We start from the raw sequence: 15,549 nt of genomic DNA, 5'->3' as shown, positions 1-15,549 counted from the left end.
GCCTCATCCTTAGCGAGAGATCCTCTTTGCGAAGAGGCTGAAGTTGCTGGCGTTGTTCACGAGGGTGCGGAACACATAAGTGTCTTGTATTTCTTCCTCAAAACCTCCTTGGCCAGGGTGACTGCCTACTCTTACTGATGACACTTTCTGATACAGAGGCAGCGGTGTTAACAGTAGTGATCCGTTCTGTAGTGTGCACAGTTCTCTGGAGCACTTTCAGGTAAAGGGGTTTTTGTGAAAGATATCCTTGACTTGCTTTCTTGATATAGTGTGAAGTGCTCAGTATGACTTGTCCTTTTTTTTTATTTATCCCCGAGTGTTTTTCAGCGAGTATTAAATATTTAGTTGCTAACATTTTTGGAAGTAGCTGCTAAAACAGATCGACTTTCCTTACTCAGTCCCCTTCAAAGTGAAACATGAGTCCCTTTTTTTTTTTTTATTCAGCCCAGATGGTATGCTTCTACAAGTGAGCAATGTGTTGCAGTGAAAATGGACTACTACTTTCCCCTTCTTCCCTTCCTCTTTACTTAACTGAACGCATCCGTGTAGCTCATATCTGGGTTGAATTCAAAACCAGTCAAAGAGGCTGCAGGGTAAATATGTCAACTATTGGGAAGCAAGTTCTGCCAGACGGAAGGAATTTCTGTCCCTGCCAAGAGGCGGTATAGCAAGTTGGCTGCACAAAACCTGACATCTGTATGGACCTTATTGGAAAAATGGACAAGATGATTGAGTTTGCTCCTTCCCATGTCTGTCTTATGCGTGTGTGCAACACTGCTTCTCCTCCTCTGCGTGCACAGAGCCCCCCCAGTCATGCTGTGTGCTGCGTGGGCAGGAACATGGCATTCCGGAGGGTCGGGAGGTGATGACCGCGCTGAGGGTTTTTACATCCGATAGAGGAGACTTGCAAAGTGAAGGAAGCAAAAGGAGTGGTAAGATTTAAAACAGTTCCACATGTGCAATTGTTTTGACAGTTCTTAATTCACCAATGGATTTCTTGGCGATGGAGTAATGCATGTAGCAAGTTTCTAGATGCGTTGACTGTAACTCTCAAATTGCTGTCTGGAACCTGCAGCTCTCTTCTAGCAGCTGATGAAGGTCATGTTTTGAGAGAAATAGCTGTTGCATTGAAATCGGATTGAGTCAGAGTTCCGTGTTCCCATTCGGCAGCAAAGCTTGTGTAGGGCTGTCGGCAAGTAACTTGATCTGCCAGTATCTCTTGTTTCCTGTTTGGTGGAAAGGTTAGTAATACATCCTTGCTTTAGAAGAACATTGAGCATAAATTTATTGTATGACAAAGGAAATCTTATAAACAAACAACTTACTGTGGGTAACAAATAAAATTTGGTCTCTGCTCGTGGAATGTTGCTTCAGTTTGGGGGTTGTTCAGTCTGGAGAAGAGGAGGCTGAGGGGAGACCTCGTCGCTCTCTACAGCTACCTGAAAGGAGGTTCTGGTGAGGTGGGTGCTGGTCCCTTCTCCCAAGTGACTAGCGACAGGACAAGAGGAAATGGCCTCAAGTTGCACGAGGGGAGGTTTAGATTTGATATTAGGAAAAATGTCTTCACCAAAAGGGTTGTCAGACATTGGAATAGGCTGCCCAGGGAGGTGGTGGAGTCACCATCCCTGGAGGGGTTCAAGGAACGTGTGGACCTGGCATTGTGGGACATGGTTTAGTGGGCATGGTGGGGTTGGGTTGATGGTTGGACTTGATGGTCTTACAGGTCTTTTCCAACCTTAGTGATTCTGTGATTCTGTGATTTAGTAGGGTAGAAGTGTGGCATTTATTTAAAGGAGTTGTTAAAAGTAACAGAGACTTGATAGCTTTTTTTTTTTTTTTGGGGGGGGGGGGCTTTTTGAAACTCTAAAAATCTCTTAAATGATTTGGCTTGTTTTAAATTTTTTCATTAAAGAAGTGTGGAGATCATGGCTAAAGCTTTCCAGGCAAGATAACAGCAGTAGATCTGACAGGAGCTGAACTTTGGTTATTCTGCACAGGAGGGGTTGTTACAGTGCTTGAAATGCATCCAGTGATCATGTTTTCTCAGCAACACCGTGATGCTTAGGGGGGAGAAGACAGTTCTGTATTTATGGCAGGGAGCTGTGAGACCTGGTGTCAGTTCTTAGCTAGCAACTTGCCCAAGTCTAGAAGAGGTCTCACTTAAGTGTTGACAGCAGGACTTTTCATTTTGAATAGGTGCAGCTTCCATGTGGAAGTGGAGCAGGCTGGATGAGAGATGTAAATATGAGGTTAGACAAGAAGGTAGCGCAGAGCAACAGAGAGAGATGCCATGAGAATGGCACCTTTTTGGTGGTGCTGCCTAAATGTGCTGCCTTGGTGCTTAGGTTCTGAGAGAGCAAAAGCGTTGGTAATTCCTACGTCTCTTGTCAAGCTTGAAATAACTCCGTTTTACATCAGAGATTTATTCTTAGCCAGGACATTTCAGTTTTGTAATAGTTGAGGACTTGTAAATTCTCTCTGATAGAAGTTATGACAACTACTAGGAAGGTCTTCCAGTGGTCCCATACGGACCCGAAAGCTATTTTTTGCAGGGGGAGTGTGGAGAACGGAGTTAGGTTCTACTGTTGAAGCTCTTGGATGCTTTATAACAAACTTGAGCACATGGCATATTGGTTGTGCCTTTACACTGCAAAGAATACCCGGGTATCTCATCTCTTTCATATCTTGATCTGGTGACGGCATGCCGCAGTTTTGTAATACGGCGGTAGGTTTTCTCCAATTGCAGGCAGAGGTGGTGTTAGAGCACTGGGAGTTGTTTGCTAATAGGAGGTTGTGTAACGCTGACGGTTTAGCCCACTGTAGCTGTTTGAGTGTGTCGATTTTTGGTTTGGTGATTGCTTACCAGGTACAGGTCAATGATACGAAGACTGTTTTGAATGTGTTCAATCACTGATTTAAGGAAGAAAAACCAACAAAACAAGAACAACATGAAAACCTTGCTGGTTGAACATAAAACTGCAGAACTTCATTAACAATGATGCTGTAAGGCTGCGCTAGCCCAGGGTGGTCAGTGTTTCATGGCAGGACTAGCCAAGGACAAACCGTTCTCATTGCCGATTTAGATTTAGGGACTCAGGCATGAGGTAGCATTGGGTACGGCGTTTCCCCGGGAGCTGCTGGAGCAGGGAAGGCCCCGCCTGAGTGGGCTGGAGCTGAGCTTCTTCCAGTGCGCTCTAGGTTGTAGCCTTTTCCCATCGTAGCGTAGAGAGCAAACCCCTTCTTTCTTGATCAGAAGAGCAGTGATGCAAGGAATGAAACTGAGGTTTGCATGAAATTGCTAAAAGCAAACAGACATCGAGTTGCCAGCTTCATAGCCTGGGCTTGCTTTTTGCTGGCTGTCACTTTTGGTAAGGTGCTACAGCAGGAGAGTTACTGGTGGCTCTGGGTGTGTGGCCAGTGGCTGAGATTGCCCCATCTGCCTTATTTCTACCTTTTTCTGAACTACCTTGTCTTTTAAGAGCTCAGGACAAATTTCCATTAAGGTATCTGCTCTGTGCTGGCAGATTCTTAAAGCGTCCCCAGGAGAGTCAACCATTTGCAAGAAATAACATTTGAGAGGAAATACGTTGTTTGGGGCAGACATAGGCATAAAAAAATACCTCCCTGAAACATTCCTATCATGTGTCTTTTGAAAAGCGATGTAAAACTTAACAGTTTTGCCTGTGTCAGGGATGGAGCATTTTGCTACATTGTGGGGGAGGAAGGGAACCATCTGCATTTGGCTGATTGAGGAGTTTCTGGAAAGCCTCATGCTTAGAGGCTCGTCGTTTTGGCAGCTGAGTTCTCCAAAGATGCCTGTACGGAGCAGGTTCCTCCCTGGGACTGCGGGAACGAGCTAGGAAGGGGTCTTCCCTGAAACTGCTGGGCCTGGCAGCTGTGGTCTGCTCCGTGCCCCGTGGGGCTCTCGCCATGCTGTGTTCATAGTGCTTCTCCTCGCCACCGGAGCTCAGGCCTTCCTGGAGAGAGGAAGGAGTCGGGCTCCAGGCGGATCAGCTGGTGTAGGGTGGGCGACGGAGTGACCTGACTGCAGCTCTGCCACTCCCCCGGGGTTCCAAAAATCATGCGCCTATCCTCAACATCGGTAAATGATTAAGATGCGCATCACCTTAATTTGTTCTTCCTGGGTTTGAACCATGAAGATATGTGGGCAGGCGGAGGGGTGTATTTTTATGACACCTCCACCCTTGTGTGGGAAGGTTTGTATTTCTGGTTTTTGCCTGGTTGAGCGCGTTGTGGGATGTAGCTTGATGAACATGGTGCTGTGTGGTGTTGGGTGGGTTGTGGCTTGTTGTTGTTGTGTGGCGTGGGTTTTGTTGTGTTTTTTTTTTTTTTTTTTTCCCAGGTTGGACTCGATGATCTTACAGGTCTTTTCCAACCGTAGTGATTCTGTGATTCTGTGTTGCCTGGGACTAGTCTGGGACATGACAGAGGAGGACGAGGGGAAGGATGTTCTTTCTCTCATCCTCTGCCTTGTCTTGCAGCTTCCCCCCAGCTCGACAACAGGACATGCCATTTTGGTGCTTGTTAAAACTATTGAGTGTCATTATCTTCCTTCAGTGAATCACAGAATCACTAAGGTTGGAAAAGACCTGTAAGATCATCAAGTCCAACCACCAACCCAACCCCACCATGCCCACTAAACCATGTCCCACAGTGCCACGTCCACACGTTCCTTGAACCCCTCCAGGGATGGTGACTCCACCACCTCCCTGGGCAGCCTCTTCCAATGCTTCACCGCTCTCTCAGGAAAGACATTTTTCCTGATATCCAGCCTGAACCTCCCCTGGCGCAACTTGAGGCCATTTCCTCCTGTCCTATCACTAGTCACTTGGGAGAAGAGACCGACACCCACCTCACCACAACCCCCTTTCAGGTAGTTGTAGAGAGCGATGAGGTCTCCCCTCAGCCTCCTCTTCTCCAGACTGAACAACCCCAGTTCCCTCAGCCGCTCCTCATCAGACTTGTGCTCCAGACCCCTCACCAGCTCCGTCGCCCTTCTCTGGACACGCTCCAGCACCTCAATGTCCTTCTTGGAGTGAGGGGCCCAAAACTGAACACAGCATTTGAGATGTGGCCTCACCAGTGCTGAGTACAGGGGCACGATCTCCTCCCTACTCCTGCTGGGCACACCATTTCTGATACAGGCCAGGAATTTTGTGTTTCTGTGATGCTGCATTCCAAAAACAGTGCCCAAAGTGGGGAACAGGGTAGATTAGAACGACTGACTAGAGCTGTGTTTAACCTTGAAGGCAAATCTCTAGGCTTCCCTTGCACTGTTCCCTTGATCTCCTGCTGCTAAACCCCCTCCTCTTGGCAGACTTAGCGTGCCAGCTGCCTTACAGCCTGTGGACAGATGTATGCCAGGGGACTGTATTAACACCAAGAAGCTCAATTCTAACTTTGACCGTGTTTAAAACTTAATTGAAAACTTAGTAGGAATTACTCAATGCGTTACCTAGTTCCTAGCCCTCAGGTAAAAACAACAACAAACTATTCTGCAAGCTAAGTGCTGATCTGACAAAAGCATGGGAGTACGGAGCCGAGTTCTTGTACCCTCCTCTGTTTTTTACCTGTGTTTAGACCGACGCTGTGAAGGAGAGGGCTTTGTTTTAACAAACTTTGCTTTGACCAGAGGATACATAGAAGGCTGCATGTATGTTCCTAGGGAAAAAAACAGCAAGAAAGAAATCTGTAAAATGGGGAGTGTGGGTGGAGAACAGGTAAAATAATAATTTAGGAAAAAGAAAGTGGTACCAAGTACCATACTCAGGATATTGATAGGATGATGACAAAATAACCAGGGTCAAGATCCATGTCTCATCTTCATTCAACCACTGATAAACAGCTTGCTCAGTGACTGCTTTTGCTGCCTTTTTAAAAATCCCCTGTAAACTTCCCTCTTTTCTGTTTGTCGCAGAGAGCCAACTGTTGCCTGGGAATAACTTCACGAACGAATGCAACATTCCTGGAAACTTCATGTGCAGTAACGGGCGCTGTATCCCAGGGGCCTGGCAGTGCGATGGACTGCCGGACTGCTTTGATGACAGTGATGAGAAGGAATGCCGTAAGTGACCATCGCTATGACCTTAACATTCTTAATATCCCAAGGCTTGGCTAGGTAGTGTTACCGGTGTGTTCTGTAGTGTGTAATGGGTAAGTAACAAAGCTACTGCCAGTTTCTTAGTTTAGCTATTGTTAGGAAAAATGTACAGCCTTTCTTATTTCAGGTCTTCAAGGTTCTTTAAATTGTCCGATTTTAATACAGCACTTGGTAGCAGGTACCTAAACCCCTGTTTCCAGATGGATAAATGGAGACAGACTTGATTTATGATTCTTCCAGTGGAAGAGCGATGCTCTGTGATTTTTTTTTTTTTTGAGATCCTGCGTATACTGCTTCAGCACGCTGGCCTAGTGCTATAACTTAACCTCCATTACCATCAAGACTAGTTCCTTTCATTTCAAAATTGTTCACTGTATCCTGTTATTTTTGTTCTCTCCTGTCAATATGATTCTTAACCCTTTGAAACGTAATACTAACTTTCTGGAAAACAGACCAAATGAATTGGCTAATAATGTTTATATGTTTTAATCCTCCCTACAGAACTCCCAGTTCTAGAGAGCTAAAAAAAGTCTGATCTGGTTTTCCTCTGTGATTTCATCTTTTTCTTAGCATTAATTAAGCTTTAGTTAATGTTATTCAGCCATTAGTTAGCATGAAACTTTCTAGCCTACACATTTTACCCAGACAGCAAGATTATGCTGCAGCATAACACTACGATTTGAAATTCAGTTGGGAGTGAAAAAACCCTCAAATCTCATGTGATTCTAGAGCGACCGAGAAATTTCTGAGAAGTTACTGCTTTTTGTCTAACAAATGTTGCTCCTTTACATATATACTTTATGGAGGTTTTCATTAAACTTAATTCGAATTATAAGAAGCTTACCTTTCCCAGGACACTTCCAAGACATCATTAGCTTCGCTTATGGAGCAGAAGGAAGAACGAATAGCTTCTTCCAAATGAACTGACTAGAAATACCATGTTTTGTTAAATGCTCTTGCTTTTTTAATGCCTCTTCTTTAACCCCAGTTATCCATCCCTTTTAAAATAAGGGGGCTTTAATCACTGTGCTGTTGAAATCTCCATACATAGTTCTGCTTTAAGCCAGTGAGCTTTTCTCTCTTTCTGAGGCATTAAAAAGACCTGTATAAAATATCTGATCCTTTGCAGTCTTTATAAAGCATCAGGCTTGTGTTGCAACATTGAAGACAGGTTAATTTCTTACATAGATTTTAACATCTTAGGAAAGGATGGACCTGTTGTAAGGATTGATCATTGTCATGTGTGACTGTTTAAACCCTTGGAGAATTTATATTAGTGGGAGCTTTGGCAAGAATAAAAAAATGTCCAAAGTTCAACCCGTACCTTTCTGTGAGATGTTCCTGGTGACCACAGCTGTGTGACACTCAGGTTCTCATTACCTGGCTCCTGAATATGCTGCTGGCATGACCTTTGGTGTGCTGTTTCTACTTCTTAAAACAAGCTGAATGATGGCACGTCTCTTTATTTATGGGATACAAACCAGGAGGTTTTCTGTCTCTAAGAATGTTGTCATCTTCTGCTTTGCATGAATTTTGTTTCACCTGGTACAATTAGGAAATCTTTAATGAATATTTTCATTAACCTTAATGAAGATCTTCTTAATGAAGGCCGGGCTGGGTATTTACCCATGAATCAATAACAGGAAAATACGCTTTGTGACTCTCTGTTCAAAAATTTCCTTGCCAAAATCAGTTGGATCTAGTGAATTGCAGACAGTAATGAACATAGTAACTGACAATAAAATATAAATAGCTGCAAAATGACAGTTCATAAAAGTTGTTCTTGTCTCTACAGACTCGGATAAACCCCACTGATCTAGGCTGTGCTGCGACTATGAATTGAAGTTTCTGCAGAATTGTCCTTTGTTGGTGTTTTTATTTAAATACTTCCAGCCCACTTGATTGGCTAACGGTTTTCTGGATGAGCATCCTTTTGATCTTGCCCAAATTAACGGACATAATGAGACTGTTCTTTCCTCTTCCCATACATCTATCTGCTATCTGATCACCTTCATAAATGTAAAATTAGCATGGAAGAGAGACAACAGGGAGAGCAAGGGATTCATATCCTGTGCTGGCCTGCTGTTAACAGGTCAGATAAGCCAAAACAGAATGGAGATAGTGCTCATTTGAATCTCCAAACAAAAAAATTAATATTCATGCAAACAAGGTTTTGTAATGCATCCAGAGAGCTTCAAGCTGCCTTTTCTGCATCTCCATCCTTTCCATTTTAGTAGGCAGCTTTTAACTCCGCGTATGCTGCCATGAGAAGCATGTCTAATGAACCTGTGCGAGGAGGCTGAACGTGCCTGTGTGGCTACAGCCTGTGCACCACGGCAGAGATGTGGCGGGTGAGAGGAGTCACCGGAGAAGGAATTACAACGCTAGTAAGGAGGCTGGGAAGGTTTTGCGTTGTTAGTCATTGTTTTCTGCCTGAATTGAGGAAGTTGGCTTACTGTCTCAAGGACGGATGATCCTTCTAACCTAGGAAACATCCCCTTTTGAATCCTGCTAAGCACCTAGCCTTGCTAATAGCTTCAGAGGGACAATTCAGTCACTTATCTATGTGAGTATACAGCATGTGTGTAGCTAAAAAAGTTTGGTTTGCTCTTTTGATCAATTTTGAAAAAGGTCCCATTCTTACGGTGTACTGTTAGCGTGTTACCAACCAGTCTCACACATCAGAAAGTAATCAAAATTTGGATGGGCTTATACAGCCCGAATCTGGTGTTAGAGGAGTTCCTAGCTCAGAATTAAGGCACTGAAAGGCAGCCCTAGCATCTTGTCTGAGAAGGGCAAAGGAAGAAGAAAAATTGCTTGTGTCAATCTGTAAAGCAAGGCTCCGAGATTACGTCAGGCTGGAAAGGACTCTGGAGGTCATTTGGCCCAGCCGCCTGCTCAGAGCAGGACTAACTGGGATCAGGGTTGCTCGGGACCTTGTCTTGTCAAGTCTTGCACGTTTCCAAGGATGGAGCATCCACAGCCCCACCGGGCACCTGTGCCAGGGTTTGAATATGCTCACTGGGAAATTTTTTTTTTCCTAGTACATGATCAGGTTCCAGTGATGAGATAGAAGCTGAACAATTTTTAAAGATGTGCAGTGCGATTAACATTCAGATCCTCTGGCCTTAGTGAGCGGGAGAGGGGAATGTAGGAGCCCAGGAATTGTTCTTCTTGACTGCAGAAACAGCAGCTGAAAAGTAAGAATAGTCGACATTCGAAATATGTAAGTTTGTGCGTTGCGTCATTGTACCAGTGTGTGTCGTTACTTGTGTCAGGCAGCTCCAGGGAGGACAGCCACGCTTGAAAGCATCAGGCTAGCATCGCAAGGGCTGGAGTGTGTCTGTGTACAGATACAGGTATAAAACTTTTTTTTAATCATTTTAGGCTAGGTTTTGTTACCTCCCTCCTATCAGAATAGGGCTCTACTTACTAAAACTTACCTTGCAGCAAAACTGGAGTCCTTTGTTTTCTGCTGTGATGTTGCTTTGCATTAGCTGAGCTGTTGATAGTGAAGACAAAGCCGTAGGAGTTGCATTAGCAGCATGAGATGGCTGAGTTCCCAGTGTGTTACTACTCTGAGCTGTGCTTTAAGCTGCTATGTCTGTGATTTCTCATCAACCAACTAGTTCACATTGAAAGGCTTTAACCTTTCTTTAAAGTGTTTGTGTGTGAATAGGAATTTGATTACAGGATTCGTTCGGTACTGTGGACTGGTATTTCTGTGAGCACAAGGATGCTGCGTTTTGGTGCACCCACTGAGGAAGTTTCATGCACGCATGTGTGTGGTTATGTGCAAAGTCTTTATCTCTCTTTTGGATTGCCTTACGGTTGAATGTGGATGTCCAACAATGTTTTATCAATTCCGTTACTGCAGCGTCTCATCCTGTCTGTCCCCCTTCAAACAGGAAAACTTACAACTCATGGTCTGGTTCTCACATTCTGCAGCCAGCGAGTGAAAAGTGCTGGTTGGGGTGTGAGGAGGAAATAAGATGCAAAGCAGAATTACCTGCACCTTGTCCATTCATGTCTTTATCTCTTCTCTTTCCTCCTTTTGTCCCTTTTCTGTCTCCTGCTTTACAGGACCATCTCCGTTAACTGTGTCACTTTGCTTGTGGGCTTTTTCTTCATCTTCCATACCATCTGTCATCTTCCTTGCTTCCTCTGTGCCCTGCCCCGTGATCAGTTTAACGCTTCCCATGCCAGCTGTCTGTATGCTTTTTAATGCACAGAACATTTCTCGTACTCTTGCCTTCTGTCATGGCAATGTGGTGACAGAAAAATTTTGCCCGGTTTTATCTGGGAGGAGGGTTGAGAAAGGGCATAAGAAGGAGGGAATAAGCTGAGACAGTGGCTTCTCATTGTTGTAAATAAGAACTGCTTCTCCTTGAAGCAGAGTATCTCTTTGGCTTTTCCTCCAAGCCGCTAATGGAGCTTGAAATATTATCAATTGACCATAGCAGTGTAAATGTTTTGTGAGTATTTCCAGTTCTCTATAGTTTGAGCGATCTGCTATCATCAGTGCATCTCCCAAAACGGAGAACCCTTTTGTAGTTCATTCCCCCTGGCTCTGCTGGTTCTTGTCTGTTGGATTGCTCATCAGCCTGTGTAGTCCAATATCTGTTGTGCAGGTTTCTTTTAAATGTTAGTGGGCTTTTAACTATTACTACTGCTTTTTGGCTGTGTAGATGATTTGTAATGGAAGCTGAGGTTCCTCTTGACAAATGCAAAATCTTTACAAACAGGACTTCCCTGTGGAGCTTATAGGTATTGATTGTGTAGCTCCTAAATCCTGCTCTGGTTGCATACCAGGCATATATATACCCAGGGTTAGTGCTTGCACTAGTCAAGATGGGAGCTGCATGCTGTCAGCCACTCTGTTCTCTGTCTGTTATCAGATATGGAAGATCCAAAATGGCACAAAATAGAGAACCTGAATGAAAAAAGTCTAGAAACATGTGCTTGGGTGTTTCAAAACATTTTGAGGTAAATGGATTATCCTTAGTGCTGACCTTTATACCTACCTGCTGCCATTCCTTTGGGGCCGAGACCTCCATCCCGCTGTTGGAAGGATTCTCTCCTTGAGGTTTAAGAGTACACTGATGTTCTTAGTTAAGCTCATCATTTACTCTGTCATCTTTGTTTCCTCTTTTCTTTGCTTTTTGTATATCTTTGTATTAGATTAGTATAGAAAGAACAATGTGAATGCTGAAAATGGCTTTTGTCAGCTAATGAGCAACAGCTAGTGCGGAGGGATGGCATGTTGCTGCCTTTGTCAGCTAACGAGCAGCAGATGGTGCAGATTCAGAGCATGGCACATCATCCGTGCTAAATGCCTGGCATGACAGCAGCCAGAATTAGAGACATACCAAAGACCCAGAAGTCTAGATTTTCCTTCATCGCTCTTCTGAGAGCCATTTCTTACATGCCAAGTTTGTGTGTTCAGCTACGAGCAAATAGTGGCACACAATGAATACAGTGACTAGCTGTGTTAATCCAAGGGCTGAAGAGTGTAGGCTGTGGGCTAGAAAAAAATCCTATGCAAGGATAGCCTTGGGGCAGTGTGTTCTCATGTTAGGAACTTCTGTCTCTCACATGTTTCTGTTTCCAGTTGCCGCTGTTGCTCATTCAACACAAACATAAAGGTAAAGCAGGTTTTTGAGTCAGTACTAAAGGCTGTGTGATGGGAGCGTATAGCTGTCTGAGCAACAGGGCATCATCCATGCTTGTAAGAATGTGCCGCCAATACACTTCTGCACCAGCTAGCAAGAGCTGGCCTCTGTAGGAACACCTGGAACTGCGGTAGTAAAAAGCTCATTTCATCACCAGCAATCCATCATCATCAAACCTCGCTCCAATTGTTCTTCAGACAGAGTCTTTATGAGCAAGTCTTCTCCGTGGGGGAGAATGTCTTCATTAAATGAAGTGCTACGTGAAAATGGTCAATTTTAACTAGCGTTCCCCAGGCAGGTATTGAAGCCACCTGCCAAGCAGGCCTCCGCTAAAGGTCGGCTTTGTCTCGTGCCTGAGACACGTGTGCTTGCAGGGGACCCCTTGCAGTCAGAACTGAAGGGTTTATAATGCCTGCAGTCCTGGGTTGCACTCAGCATGGTGTGGTGAGCCAAGCTTTCCTGGAGTCCCACAGCAGCAGGCTAACTCTCATAGCCCTGAAGACTGTGACTCAGATTTGGGCAATCCAAGAAACCAATTTAATCCAGGTGTCTAGCAGATCTGGTAAGAGCCTTTCTGTTTCTGTATTAGGGAATTGAAGCCCTTGGAACCCATGGTGAAGCCAGGGTCCTGGTGACAAATACCCTAGGAACTCCTAGATCTGGTAGGCTGCATGCTGTAGGGCAAAGATGAGAGCCAGAGAAAACTTGAATTTTCTTTTTATTTTCACTTCCTTAAAGTGTTTGGGGGTTTTATTAATGTGTGGTGGGAGTGTTTTCTGATTCCTGGTTTTTATGGTTGTAACCATGCTTCTATTGTTGTTTTTGCAAGCGTTTTTAACTGTCTTTGGCAGGTTAGTAAAATAATATTTGAGATAGTGCTGTAATTACCTGTTCATTGCTAATATGTTGGCATATTAATCCTTGATTTCATCTTCTCTTGTGTGTCTCTTCACCATGTTCTTGGTTTTACCCTGTAGAGTTTGAACTGTGTGTTTATATATAATAAAAATGCCCTATTTTTTCACACTCCATTTGGTGTCTATCTTCTCTATGTTGGGTGTATTTTCAGTTCCGTGTAATCTATCTAAATGCACCCAGCGTTTTGTATAAATGCTTTATAGTCTCAGAAGTCTTTATAAATCTCCTGGTGTCATCAGGAGGTGGGGGGGTGGGAGAAGTGGCACAACTAAGCTTGCATCATTCAAAGGGATTGTATCTGCGCACTCACTCTTACTCTTCGTTGACCCTGCACTGGTGGGGAATTAGACTGGATTAGCAATATATTGTTGTTCGAAGATATAGACCACGATAACCATTTTTAAGTTTTCCCGAGGTTTCCTGTACCTTATTGTTCCATCTCCAATTTAAAAACTACCTACAGACAGATGTTTACTGCTCCCTCTGGTGTTCGCTTGCATCGACGCGTTGAGGAACGGAGAGTCTGCGGGGAAAGTGTTCGTAACAAACCGTTACACGCCGTCGTGGGTGAGATATAAAGAGTCTTTTCACAAGAATGCTAAATGAAACTCAAGCTCTGCAATTAGCGGCCTGGGTTTCCTAGATTATGTGAAGAATCTTTTCCTGTGCTCCAAAACCTTTCAGTTGGGAAACTGAAACTCTTACAGAACAAAGGCAGGTTGGTTAGGTTTTCATCTTCAGACTGGTACTTCAGGTGCATTTTGACTGACTTAATTACATCCAGTTTCTACAAAAGAGAGGTAGTTTTTGAAGAACTGTATGTGTTAAGAGCTTTACAAGCATCAGAAGGGTGGACATTATTTGGAAAAGAAAAAAACCCACTGAAACCGAAGTCATGGCTGAGGAAGTTGCTCTGTCATTGGAGAGGCTCTTGAGTGCAAGAACTCCTACGCTGCCGGCAGTAGGAAGGAGGAGGATTAAGTGGGGACTGCACCAGCTTCAGACCCATGGCATATGCCTGGAAGCCTCAGATGAGGACTGTCAGACTGCCTTGTCCTGCCCTCTTTGACATGGGGTGGATTTCAGAAAGCCTTTAGATTTGTTGCTGTTGACTGCTTTAAAAAAAAAAAAAAGAAAAATTTCATGGAGTTTGCCCTTGATCATGTGCGTGCTTCGAGTCTGCTTTATAGGAAGATCACAAGCTGGAATTATATTAAGGCACATTATGTACCTATGCTTTTCCCTTTGTAAGTCCCAAAATTAAACTGGAGGGACAGACAAAATTTACTAATAAATGGTTGTTACTATCAACCCAAATCATTCTGGTGACAGTCTGAATTTAGATGTTTGTCTCACCTTTCCTTACGCTTGCTGTGAGAGCAGCCAAATTTGTGACTTTCACACTGCTAAGAATAAGTAACCAGATCTAGTAGCCACTTTAAAAGACAGAGAGAAAAGGTCTTGTAGAGACAATGGGTTCAGCAGTCTCTCTGAGCTATTTAATGACTGCTTATTGTGATACTACAGTTATTACAGCTGAAAACACTTTGCTTGGGTTTAGCCACTCAGCAGAGTCAGCCTAATGAAAGGCTTTCATGTGCAGGAACAAAGGGCACAAAATAACTCCGGCTGCTATCCTTTTAAATACTAGGCTTTAGGCTCAACAAGGAGAGCTCAGTGCACTGAAGGATGAGCTGCAGCGTTTTGTTAATAAGAAATGTCTGGCCAATTCAGAAGTAACATCAGTAAGCTCTGGGGATTGTCTAAACCAGCTGAGATCTCCTAGAAAGACAGCAGCGGGCCAAGATCCCGGGTAGGACTAAGCCTACCCATCTGTAAAGATTACTGACTTTGAATTGTTTAATATATCAGTGGCCGCAAAAAATGATTCTTAAAGCATCGGTTAAAGCCTGGTGTTAACTAAGGCTAATGCTGTAGAAGATGAGGGGCAGGGTGATATTTGCAAGAGACGCATTCGGATTCCTGGGATTAAGATCCAGCGTCGCATACCTGCAACAACACGTGTAAAGGTGAAGTCATCTCATCTGCTGCAGTCTGTTGCTGCTAGCCGGGTGCCCTTTTAGCTTTGAGAAGATTCCAGTGCTGGTTTCTGGTTAAGTTTGGATTCTCTCTTGCTAGCTACTGGCTTATAGTAGTGTGAGCTAAGTAGCTGTGAAATGTGTGCTGTATCAAAGCTCACGACATTTTCGAAAAGATAAATAAGCAGGTAATGAATACTTGCAAGTAAGTGGTTTAACAACCCATCACTTGAAGGAGGAAAAAAAAAGGGAACTCCAGCATCAAAATCACTTTGTCACATTTGAGGATTTTATCTTATGATTCTAACGCCATTCAAAGGTATTAGAGCTGAGCTTGTACTCTTTAGTTCACCAAATCTGTATCCGCTACTTTGGGAAGTGTGGAGTGGCTGTGACATGGCTCGTGGTACTCACCAGGGGCTTAGGTGGCTGCGAGCTTCGATCATTGTCTGTGTGTGGTTTTGGAGATGGTGACAAGCCTCTCCTGCAAATGGATGTGTCCAAAGACGGCTGTATGGTTGATACGAGTAACTGAGCTAGCCGTCAAATACTGACCGATCTAAGAGGCTCTGTGATCCCCCATGAGCATGAAGGAGGACCTTATAGGCACAAGGAACAAGATAAAGGCATAGGGATAAATACAAAAGCAGTACGTTAAAATAACTAGTATAATTACAGGAACTTGAATGCTTTAAAACTCTGCGTTCCTGCTAAAATCTTTGTGAAATGGTGGAAGTGTGGGGCTCGTGGGTTGGTTTTTTTTGAGAGTATGAGCTGGGAATTTAACTCTCCCTATAAA

At 44.0% G+C, this 15,549-nt stretch overlaps 1 protein-coding gene across 1 annotated transcript in view; it reads left to right on the top strand.

The window, feature by feature from the left end:
- Positions 1-15,549, top strand: part of LDLRAD3 (low density lipoprotein receptor class A domain containing 3) — a 117,221-nt gene that overhangs the window by 32,755 nt on the left and 68,917 nt on the right. The window contains exon 2 of the mRNA XM_059819928.1: positions 5,939-6,085. Coding sequence (XP_059675911.1) covers positions 5,939-6,085 — 147 coding nt within the window. The remainder of the gene's footprint in view (positions 1-5,938; positions 6,086-15,549) is intronic.

This window comes from Gavia stellata, chromosome 7 (genome assembly GCF_030936135.1).
Source record: "Gavia stellata isolate bGavSte3 chromosome 7, bGavSte3.hap2, whole genome shotgun sequence".
Classification (NCBI taxonomy): domain Eukaryota; kingdom Metazoa; phylum Chordata; class Aves; order Gaviiformes; family Gaviidae; genus Gavia; species Gavia stellata.
The sequence above is the reverse complement of the archived record's forward strand: the minus strand, read 5'-3'. Positions and strand labels throughout refer to the sequence as shown.